Source organism: Protomyctophum parallelum (genome assembly GCF_964188405.1).
Source record: "Protomyctophum parallelum genome assembly, chromosome: 1".
Lineage (NCBI taxonomy): Eukaryota > Metazoa > Chordata > Actinopteri > Myctophiformes > Myctophidae > Protomyctophum > Protomyctophum parallelum.
Window position 1 is genome coordinate 72,230,926 of NC_139697.1, and position 12,400 is coordinate 72,243,325.

The 12,400-nt window shown below is 44.2% G+C and overlaps 2 protein-coding genes across 2 annotated transcripts in view; one reads left to right on the forward strand and one right to left on the reverse strand.

The window, feature by feature from the left end:
• Positions 1 to 12,400, reverse strand: part of ubtd2 (ubiquitin domain containing 2) — a 393,205-nt gene that overhangs the window by 92,507 nt on the left and 288,298 nt on the right. The gene's annotated exons all lie outside the window — the stretch shown is intronic.
• LOC310870246 (actin-binding LIM protein 3-like) overlaps positions 6,006 to 12,400 on the forward strand; it is an 81,967-nt gene continuing 75,572 nt past the window's right edge. The window contains exons 1-2 of the mRNA XM_083781395.1: positions 6,006 to 6,230; positions 11,687 to 11,854. Coding sequence (XP_083637521.1) covers positions 6,212 to 6,230; positions 11,687 to 11,854 — 187 coding nt within the window. The 5' untranslated portion in view covers positions 6,006 to 6,211. The remainder of the gene's footprint in view (positions 6,231 to 11,686; positions 11,855 to 12,400) is intronic.

Genomic DNA, 12,400 nt, shown 5'->3' on the forward strand with positions numbered 1-12,400 from the left:
ACCAGCAGTGTGGCAGAGAGAGACTGACAGCTGACAAACACTGCCGACACGTCACCTTATAAAGCCAGCCAGGACACTCATCAAGCCCTAATCAGTGGGCGGAGGACGGGCCGTGACAGCGTGGGAACGCTAACGCCCATCCTGCCACAATACCAATCAGCCCACTACTAAGTGGGCGGAGGATGGCTGTGACTCTGATCCATCCACCAACAAGGATGGGAGATGGGCCGTGTCATTGCACGTCCATCCTGCCACAATCGCAAGATCAAAGTTTATGGCACTCCATGGACAGCCTGTTTTAATGCCTACTTGGAGAGGTATTGGGTCTGTCAGCTGTTTCCCAAAAGATGACTTGTATGAATGATGTTTCATACACATCCCTAATAATGTCAATAAATACCTCAGGTACGTAAGTACTGTAGCATTATGGCTTGATCGATCGAAAACGCTATAAAAGCGCAATTGCCATTGATCTACGTCAATGGCGGTAAGCATAGTAATGAAGAATAGGCTTCAATTGACCTCTAAACCAATGGCTAAGGTAAGGCCCTATACGTCCTCTTGGGGGGGGGGGTGGTACTTGTCAGTGGGGAGTGTTGGCTGATGAATGAATATCAATATAATACAGGGGGGTCAAATTATGACAGGCAATTCCTCCTGTCAAAAAACACTTTGTTTGAAATAGACACTCATGGCCCTATATCATCCTTCCTTCCCGGGTACTACCTGTCAGTGGGGAGGGGGTGGGGGGTACTACCTGTCAGTGCATGTACTAACTGTTTAACAGCAAATGTGTGTGTGTGGCTAAATCCGGCCATAGCCACTTGCCCAAATGTGCTGACCTCATCACATTTGTGTATGGCCATTTTTAGAGTGTTTTTAGTGCAAAACTAATGCTTGCAATGGATTGAGAATCATGAAAACCCCCTAGTTTGAAACATCACATGCTACTTAAGGTATAATGAAATTTGGAAAATGTTGCCTTATATTGTTTGTTAATGGTACCCCAAATTTCAGCAGCTGTCACAAAGTTTCCCAAGGGAGTTGGGTCAGGAATACTAGTAGTAACCTTTTTTTTTGCAGATTTTCCACACATTTAGCTAATTATCCCTTATTATGTGCCCCGTGGGGCCCTCTTCTAGTCCTGTTAATGTCCTAGTCAGCCATTAGGCTGCCACATCAACAACACACAATAGCAATAAGAACAACAACTAGAAAAAGTGACCCTCCTCGGGCATAGGTCTCCACCAGGTCAGGTAGGTTATGGTGGCCTCCTGGTGGCGCTATAACAGGCAGATGTGAAAAATGCAGGTCAAAGGTTTTTCCTTTGCCTCTAGGAAGTGTGCATGCAACGTTTCACGCAGATCTGTGTAGTTTTAGGTAAAAATGTGAAAATCTGCCTCATGGTGGCGCTATAGCAGGCCGTTCTGGGCAGAGGTTTGTCGTTGGCATCCAGGGAGTGTCTGTGCAAATGTTGGCATTGACTGGGTTAACGGTGCCGGAAATTAGCTGTATACGGACGGACGGACGCCGGACAGACACACAGACGGACGGAGTGCAAAACATACTCTCTCCCCATGCCTTGGAGACAAAAATAGATTCCATACTATTTGCCTGTAATTGGCTTCCAAATGTTGTGGGAGGCACCTATTTCTTACCAAATAATGCCATAATAAATGAACACAACAATCAACCACAAAATTGAATCACATGTTGAGGAGCCTTCCGGCCTTTACAGAGTGCATCTCAAAAGCACATTCACTTTAGGACATAGTCACAAATGGCAACAGTATGTCAGCAGTGCAACTCTCAGCTCTGGCTTGGCAACCCAGCGTACATATGCGCTCTGCAGAGTTCCTCTAAAATCAGAAATGGACTCCTTAGTCTTGCTTACATTAAGAATAAGTTACCACAACTCTTTGCGTAGAACTGATTATTGTACAGGCTTCTCTCAATGGTGTATATAATGTTGAGTTGATACATTCTAAGAAACACGTACTGCAATATGTTCTCAGACTCGAGTATGACCAAGACACTGCGTGTCGCACGCACGCACGCGCACGCGCACACACACACACACACACACACACACACACACACACACACACACACACACACACACACACACACACACACACACACACACACACACACACACACACACACACACACACACAGAGTACTGTCACGTACTGTATACACACAGATAGATGTCAAGTGCTGTCAATCTGCCAGACATTGTTCTGGTAGCCTAAGTGGTCCAAGTTTTTAAACAATCACAGGCTGCATGTGTACTACAGTCAAGGCCTCGTTGGAGTTTCCAACTTTCCAATAGTCAGAAATACACAGTCTACATGTTCATTTAAATCTGAGAGTACCACTGGAACCAAATGGACCTGTAGTGTTGTATCCTCAATTCCTCCAAAACCTAAAATCTGTGATATGGAGAGAAGAGACCAAAAGAAAGTAGGCTAATCAATCGAATAGTTGTGTTATGAAATTACTTTACTAAGCTCAGAGACAATGCTCATATCTAAAATATATATATATATTATTATATATACACACACATTATTACAATGTCAAAAGTATCCACAAGCCAACATCTGAAGTTACCAAATAAGTATCAGATTTGTTTTCAAAGGAAGGATATCCTATTTTGGAAACAAACTCTGCAATTGTTTATATCTTCCCCTTTTCCCCTGCAGTTACACAGTAAAATGTTCAGTGTTCGTTTAACTCTGAGAGTGCACAAATTGTGCACAAATTGTCCCAAATTGACCCTTCAACCCGGTCAACTTTTGACACCCTCAGACTTAAATTAACACTAAGCATTTCCCTGTGTGTAGTCGATGTTTGGCAGCGCGTGAGGAGAAAGTGGAGCCAACAAATTGTTTTGAATAACAGACCTACAGTAAGTTGAAAGTCATGTTTACAGTGTGAAATTTCTCTTTTGGAAACATGTTTTCAAGGAGAGACAGTTTTGGGATGAGAAGAGACATATTTAATTACTGTAATTACAACACAATACAATTAACTCAGAGAGTGTACAAAATAAATGTTGTGAACAAACATTTATACACGCATGAGTTAAAAAATCACACCCGTGTGAAGTGAGTGGTGCAAGTCTGTGTGGGGGTCCCCGGTGGGTCCCCGGTCCAGACCCACAGGAACGCCAGGGTGCCGGCCCGGTTCCAGCGAGCTTCCCCGCTTCCGAAACAGTTGAGAAATGACAGAGTTACCGTGTGGGGCCCCCAGGGGGTCCCTCTACTGTACTGTACTGTACTGTCACTGCATTTATTTTGAGGGTCGGCTTTGCACTTTTTGGCACATTTTGTTGCCCCCCTCGGTGTGTTGCCCTACTCTCAGGAGTCGCAGCGCGTACTGCGCGTATAGGTAGCGACGGCACTGCGTCTTAATCACTTGACTATAGAGATCATCATGTGTACCGAATACCGATTTGTGTAATGTTTGGACAACATTTTTAGGAGTAATATATAAAGGTCTCCAAAAATTGGCCTCCTGGTGGTGCTATAACAGGGCAATGTTAAAAGGGTGACATTTGTTCCTCAACATAATGCGAATGTGCGTGCAAGACTTCACCACAATCAGACGGTATATATACAGATCAGTCTTAATCACATAGAGATCCTGTGCACCGATTTGCGAGAGATTTAGATCAAATCTGAAGGTGTAATATTAAAAAAAAAATGTTTTACATGTCTGCCACCTGGTGGCGCTATAAAAGGCAGATGTGAGAAATGTAGGGCAAAGGTTTTTCCTTGGCCTCTAGGGAGTGTGCTACAAACCTTTACACAGATTGGTGCAGGTGAAAACAGGAATTAGCCTGTCATATAGTGCCACCATGAAGCATGACTTTGAAATGTTCAAGTGACATTTTTTGCAAAATTTCACAGTCAAGATTGGAGGCATTTTGTTCAAAACGGAGTACTATCTGAAAGACATCCTGAGAGTGTGTGACTGTGTGCACAGTTTTGCTGCGATCAAGCCAACGGTGCCAGAGCTTAGCTCTATACACAGATGGACAGACACAGGTTGGTGAAAGTGAATGTCACTGGTGGACGGGTTTCTGAACTTCCCACGGCCCTCCTATAAGACACAGACTGAGTAGAGAAAATGTGTGCAATTTTAGCATGATTATTACTATTAGTGAGTGAGGACTGAAGACCTATTATATGAAGATAGGATGAAAAGTGGTGAAGTGGTCCTTTAATTGTGGCAGCGGTGGCCGAGTGGATTGCGGAGCGGGCTAGATATCGGAAGGTCGCCAGTTCGAATCAGCGGTCCGACACGTTAAAATTACCACCGTTGAAGTGCCCTTGGACAAGGCATTGAACCACTACCATGAAATGCTCCATGTGGGCCTGGCTGTAAACAAGTATCTGATGCTTAGTCCAGTTACCCTTGGTAAACTTGATTTACCAGAACGCATTTCTTCTTCTTCAACCACCTTCAACCTGGCATCCCTATTTTGGCATTTTCTAAAATGTTAAATAAAATAAAACTTTACTGCTAATTTACTGCTATTGGAATTAGACAAAGGAACCACAGACTCAAACTATTTCAAATGTTGGATTTCATGCAGAAGCTGCTTTAAAAAGTAATGTACAGTAAGCCTATGCCAAATAAGCCTTTGCAGGTGCAATGATTGCACTGTGGATAGTCAGTGCGACCAAATCTTAATGAACGCCGCCACCTACTGGTTTCCCTCTGTAACTACATGATGATTCCTCTGCCTTCTCCCAATAAGTAGGCTACAGTATCATCGTCAAGCAAGCTCACTGCAATAATAAGCTACTCAGTATCACTGTCCCTGACGGACATTCCTTAACCAGAATGAAAGCGCGGAATCAGAAAACTGATCAAACCTTTCAGCGTGCAACTTTTCAACTACATCACGAAAAACACCTTTTTCGTTTTTGCCTGTCGCAGAATCACATCAATAAACTAATTCCAGTTTTGGCAATAAATGTATAATCAATTGTTTACATACACATTCATTGGCCATTTCAGCCGCGCGTGTCTGAGTGGATGACGTAGGCTATATTATTTCAACCCCATTGAGGAGGACTCAAGGGGGCCTATCATCATAGATAGAGCAAGTGCTATTATCGTGTGCATGTTTTAAGCTGTAGTTTCAACTTTCTCAGAAAAAAATTGCACTTTGACAATTTAAGGACCAACTCGGGACATGACCCAATCTGCACGTTAGTTAGCGTTGCATAGTGCGCAGCGTGGCGTGGTGCGGGGGTGGATAGTACTATAGTAGTTGGGAGTTGGGAGTGGGAGTGGACACTGTTGGGCGCTCTTGGTCCGTGGCAGACAGTACAGCCGCTCTGTTGTATCACTTGTATGAACTAAACTGAACTAAACTCATCATCATCGGTTCGCATGGAATGGAAATGCTGCCGGTTGGCAGTGTCGGAAGGCGCGCTGTTCGGGACGTTTTCATTCTGTGCCGGCTGCGATAGGGAGCTATGCGGTTCGGTCGTGATCTCGGTGGGGAAGAGGCTCAGAGCAGGGGATGAGAGCAGGATGGGTCAGAGTCAGACTCCCGTCACGGTGCTCTCAATCCGGATTTAGACAAATCCGCAACCGGCTGTCGTTTACAAAGGGGAGGAGAGCTGTAGCAGCGTGGCACTCAGTAATCGGCTTGTCCGTGAGAGAGGGTGTTGCAGCAGCAGCCAGCAGAACAACGCAAGGCTCATTCACTTGACCCGGAGAGATATGATATTATACTGCACCCTGCTGCTTTTCTGAAGGAAGGGGGGAGAGAGAGAGAGAGAGAGAGAGAGAGAGAGAGAGAGAGAGAGAGAGAGAGAGAGAGAGAGAGAGAGAGAGAGAGAGAGAGAGAGGGGGGGGGGGAGAGGGAGAGGGAGAGAGGAGAAAGGAGAGAAACGGAGAGGGAAAGAGGAGAGGAGCTGAGAGAGAGAGAGAGAGAGAGAAAGAGAAAGCGTGTGGACTGTGGAGAGTTTTGACAGCCAGTTGACGGGAGTGTGGTGTGGTACAGTAACAGTAGGATAGGGACCTGGGTGTACAGTCTCCCCGTCTGTCTCGGCAGGGGGGGTAGCCTACAGCCTGAATGAAGTGACACCAACACACTCCAGTGACTCCACCCCAGACTGTTGGACAGAACCAGAGAAACCTTCAGGTCAGGAGCAGGAAAACCACATTCTAACACAGCATCATCATGAGCAGATCGACAAATGGTAAGTCTGTGTGTGTGTGTGTGTGTGTGTGTGTGTGTGTGTGTGTGTGTGTGTGTGTGTGTGTGTGTGTGTGTGTGTGTGTGTGTGTGTGTGTAAGGTGTCCTAGGATGGGTGGGTGGGGGTGTTGCATGTTTTAATACCTAATCAATAACTTGTGTCCTGGGAAGGCTTGCCATTTAAAGCCTGTTTCCAATTCAAGTTATTGACTTAAATGTTGATGAATACATTATGAAATAACAGACGTCTGCCTAATGAGACTGGTGTCTGCTTAAATAGTTGTCAATAGTCTTTACTGGTAGCTGACAGTAGCATATTGATTACTCTTGGTGACAGATTGGTTTTGGTGGTTTGTGTAGGCCTATTGACAGTTTTAGTGACAGAAATCAGAATGTGTGGTTGATACATGTTTTTTGTGGTGGGGAAGTGCGACCCCCAGCCCCCTATCTAATATCGCATATTCATGAATTAAATTCCACATATAAATATCAGATACAACACACTAAAGCATAACAGTTAATCAAATTAATGTATTTAGTTGATTATATTAGAAAAACGTAATGATAAAAAATACAATTTGATTATTAGAAAGTAATCGATACAATAATCTCTAAGATGAAAATCGATATTTGCAGCCATGCAAGACAGACACAACCCCCCCTCCACCCCCCCCCCCCCCCCCACACACACACACACACACACACACACACACACATACCCACACAAGTCAAATCAATATTTCAGGAGAACTAATCAACATTCAAAAGCAGCCTTGCTCAAAAACATCGCTGTTAAATAATGTGTGTTCTGTGGGCCATTGAATTCAGAGGAGGCAGCCTTAACAACAATTATACTTTATTGATGACCTGTGATCCGAGAATCTCATTGGCCTACACACAGTTACATAGAACACAGAACATAGAATCAATACATGTAGTTAGCTGCTGGAGTAAATCCACCTAATGGAAACGGTAGGTTTTCTAAATGGCTGCAAACAAATGTGGTATAGAGCAAAACTGCAGTAGACATGTTTAAAATGCTGACGCTGAAGCATAGTTTTAAGTTTGGGAGGAACTTCATTCAGCCCATTCCCCGGCGTTTTCCCCTCTTTGCAAAAGGGCTGCCTTCCTGTTCTGTTGGCAGTTCATTTCACCAGTGAAGAGGTCCAGGGTCTGAGATCATGACAACCCTGACTATCTGCCATAGAAAGTGGGGGGATTATCTTTCGGCTGACTGGTTTGGTTTTCCATATGGGTGACCGTGGCTTTAATCCACTCTGTTTGTCTAAAAGGTCAGCGGTCATCTCAGCCCTGCGATGTTAAGCTGCTGATGGTAACGTAGCACCCGATAGCTTCACAGTAGAAGAAAAGTGAAAACTTGAACTTGTGTGCCCAGACATCATTATGTCTATAGGAAGTTTGGGGTTACCTTAGTTTTTATGAGGAAGTTGGAAACTCAATGGACTGACGTGAGATTAGTGCTCCGGAAAACAATATGTCAGTTCTGAGTTGATGACCAATTTTTTTTTCTTTCTTTCTTTCTTTCTTTCTTTCTTTCTTTCTTTCTTTCTTTCTTTCTTTCTTTCTTTCTTTCTTTCTTTCTTTCTTTCTTTCTTTCTTTCTTTCTTTCTTTCTTTCTTTCTTTCTTTTCAGTTTCTTCTTTAGCTTGACATAATAGATGCTGCGCCTAGTATTAATCCTAGACACGAGGAGTCGAATATGATTTAAACGGGTCACTGGTCACTCCCAAGGCCATTTAAAATTTACTATGATTAAAATCTAATCGAAGAGCATGGATGGTCTTCTTACTGCAAACAATGCTCTGTACAGTATGCTCAGTGCAGCCTCTGTCTTCTGAAGCCGTCACATTGCTGCACATATAATTTTGTGGTGTGTCAAACTGAGTACATATTAGTGCTGCACAGTGTCTTTAACAAAAACATATGACTTACACCACTTTTAATTTATACACATAGTGTGTCAGTTTTGCAGCGAAAATAGCAGATCTACCAGCTCACAATGGGCCGAATTTGACCTTCAGGGCAGTACCATTAGTGTAAATATTTCAGTAGAAGAGCCTGCTCTAACAAAAAGTTAGAGTTGTTATTGTTAATGTAAGGAAGAGTGATTCAGCCCGTACCATATACAACCACCGCAGTTCAACTTCACCAAGGTTACAGGTTAAAGGTTTAAAAGGTGTAAAACTTTTTTTTTGTGGAACACGTTTCCCTCTAAACTCCCATCATTCACTATAAGCATCCATCAGTTTCAGTTTTCATCGATCAGAGATGAGAAAGCCTGTCCATTACAGTGTCGGATATGGGCCGTGGAATAAACCTTGTTTTGACCAGATCATTAGCACTAAAAATAGACCAATTAACGTACATCTATGGCAATGGCAGGGAGCGCAATATTTATTAATCACCCTACATCTACGGCAGTTGCGCTAATGTTGTATTAACATACTCTACTATACGAATAGGTCACAATAAAATTGCATTCACCAAAAACATTCTTTAAGGGACTAAGGAAGGAAGTAGGGGAGAGAGTGATTCACCCTAGCTAGATTTGCTGCAGGTATAGTCAACTCAAAATGTTTCAAAATGTCTTTGTCTGCTTCCGCTGCAACCCCTTTGGGATACTTCAGCCGCTTGCCAGAAAATTAGTGCTGATCTGGTCTCACTGACAATCCACACATACTGTACAGGCCCCTGCATTCTCACTAAAACCTGCAAATCAGTATTCTCGCCGCATGAGACCAGAGATTTGAACTGGCCTGCTATTTATTGCTCATGCTCACACATAACATTAACACACAGAATAACAATTTTCAATATTGAGCATGCATATTGAACACATACCGTATCTTAAATGAGGAGTGTTAAGATAAGAAAAAAATGTCCCTTACGAGTCAGTGTGTGTAATGGGTCCAACTCTCTCAGAGTTAATGAACACTCCAGATTTGACTGTAGCAACTTACATTTTTATTACATAATTACACTAGAGTGCACTAGAGTAGACTAGACCAGGCTAGACAAGAGTGGAGTAGAACAGAATCGTTAAATCGTTAAAATCCTAAAATGACCAGGGCCATCGTAAACTCCTTTTCTTCCTCATTCTGTAAATTTAGCCCATGTAAAGTTGAGGCTGACGTGCACACACAGTCACACACGCACGCTCTGCGCACACACGCCGCACACACGCCGCACACACATGCGTACGCACGCACAAAGACTTGCTTGCAGTAACACGAGTCGAACACACACGCACAGATTCCTATCTAGTTGTGTTGCCAGTCCCTGTGATGCCATCTGGATAGAGAGTGAATGCCAGCTTCCACAGTGACCACACACACGAGCACGCACGCGTGCGACCAGGTGTGTGTGTGTGTGTGCACGCACGCACGCACGCACGCACACACACACACACACACACACACACACACACACACACACACACACACACACACACACACACACACACACACACACACACACACACACACACACACACACACACACACACACACACACACTCTCTCTGATGGCACTATTGTGTTGCTAGGAAGATTTCTGTCAGGTTTTGTTATAGATTCACACAGCTTCCTCCCTTGGCCTCTCTCTCTCTCTCACCCCCTCTCTCTCCCCCTCTGTGAAACGGAAAGAGAGATGGATACAAAACAAGCTCTGTATCTCTCTGTTTCACTCTCATTCTCTCTTTCATTCTTCCTCTCTAGTGCTATCATCAGTTGAACCTGTCAGCGAGATGTGTTTGTTTGTTTGCTCTGAATGATAAAGTAAAGCAGAACAGACCAGCACACCACACCACACCACACTACCGAACAGAACAGAACAGAACAGAACAGAACAGAACAGAACAGAACAGAATGGAACATTCATCATTGTGTTCATATGGATGTGTTACGGCTGCACAATGAGTAGAGTGTGATTGTGTAGTAGTGTGTGAATATTGTGCTGTCATCAGTAGCGCTCTGCCCTCCTAGTCAATTAGCCACTTAAAGGAGTAGTTCACCCAAAAGATTACTTATTTTCTAATCAAGTACGCACCCCATGAAGCCTTGAATTCAGAGACTTTTTTGTTTGTTTTTTAGGTCATAATTTGATGACCAGGTGGGTGGGTGGGCAGTGGTTCCCTATAGAGACACAAAGGAGACTCTTTGTGTCATCAAATGATTGGCTTAGGAATGCAAGAAAAACTAAAAAATATACATACTGTATGTGTGTGTGTGTGTGTGTGTGCGCGTGTGTGTGCGTGCTTGCAATAGAGAGTATGCACATGCATGATTTTCCCATCAGGACACTCATCTAGACTGAGTGGCAAAACATTGAGCTGCATGGAGTGTTGGAGTTTGGAAGCGCTCGTTGGAAATCACTTAACCGTCCTGCGTACCACTTGTTTCTAAATGTCACATAATGCAGGAGGCAGCAAAATGTTGTGTTATAGAAAACAAGCACTTCCAAACTCTGACACGTAGCTCATAACGTTTCTATGGTGGATTTTTATGAAACAAAAACTTTGCAGATAGAAAGAGGATAATTCAAGCTTTTCGTACAGCTGCAATGTTGGTGAGTTTAACATTGTTTAATGCAATCAGACAGGATGTTTGAATGAATGGGCTGTCAAGGCCACTCAGTGGGCGTTCCCGCATAACTTCCAGGTGCGATGATGTCACGCTCATAGCCTCTATAGAGTCAAGAAGGGGCTGTTCCCACTAAGAGGGATTTTTACAGTTTCATAAGAGAGGATCAAAGACGTGTAATCCTGGCTTGACTCACCTATCTGTCTAGAACAGTGGTTCCCAAACTCTTTCATGTCAAGGACCCCCAAATTGACACTGATTAGAAAAGATATGCCTGCAGGGACCCCCATTTTAACAGAAGATTTTCACGGCTCTAGCAGTGATTCTCAACCCGTTTTATTTCAAGGACCCCCAGTTTGACATGCATTATTCTACGGACCCCCATGTAATTCCTATCTCTGAGATCCCAATTTATATTGTAAAATCAATGTTAATTTAACTATAGACTTATAACGAAAGGCCGATGAACACCTCTGAAGGCTAGTGACAGGTGCGTAGGGCATACTATCAGACACTTGCCAAAATGTTGGCAAGTGTCTGACAGTGTGCGGGACCTTTTCTTTCTTAAAAAGGCAAATAACGTGATGCATGCAAGCATCTGAATGTTTGTTTGTGTTTCAGTTCTATATTTTACTCAAACTATTTATTTGTATTTGCTTATTCTATGATGAACCTGGGAACAATGCTTAATGTTATTCACTAGATGTTAGTTTACTAATCTCCTCTCCTCTCCTCTCCTCTCCTCTCCTCTCCTCTCCTCTCCTCTCCTCTCCTCTCCTCTCCTCTCCTCTCCTCTCCTCTCCTCTCCTCTCCTCTCCTCTCCTCTCCTCTCCTCTCCTCTCCTCTCCTCTCCTCTCTAGCCCTGCAGTACCAGTCCAGTCTTTATGGAGGCAACACCAACAGCCCTAGCCCCGTCAGCGTACGTAGGAGTTCCTCCATCGTGTGTGAGCGTTGCAGGGAGGCGTGCCGGGGAGAGGTGGTGCGCGTCAAGAACACACACTTCCATGTGCACTGCTTCACCTGCCAAGGTAAAACACCCTTGTACACATCACATGCAACTAAGCACAATGCATAAAAGAGGTACAGTGTGACGCAATGGGCGTACAGATAACGCAGAGGCGAAGTTATAGTGCCCACCACCGCAGAGAGCATGGGTTTGAAGTCCTCTGTGGCGCCGAGGAAAGCCTGGGCGGTGGAGGGAGATCTCTGCACGGGGGTGAAATCAGCCCTCCACGGCTTTAGAGGTTGGCCCGTGCATCCAGCAGCCCAACCCAGCAGTCACTTTGAGTGGCACCGCACGAAGCCACAGGTGGAACGTATCAGACATTACTAACCCTACCCCACAACCTAACCCTAACCCTAACCTCAGTCTTCACTGGTCTAAAACTTGACTTTATCAGCAAAAAATGCGGTTGGCACAAATATAGTGGTGTAAGCAGGATTTGAACCTGGGAGGTATTGACTAACGAGCCATGCTACGAGCTGGCTGCCAGAATGGGTTTCCAGGCTCTATAGTAAAATATGACAACGCCCAACTCATGTAAAAAGAAAGAAAATCCCTGCCCAGTAGGGGC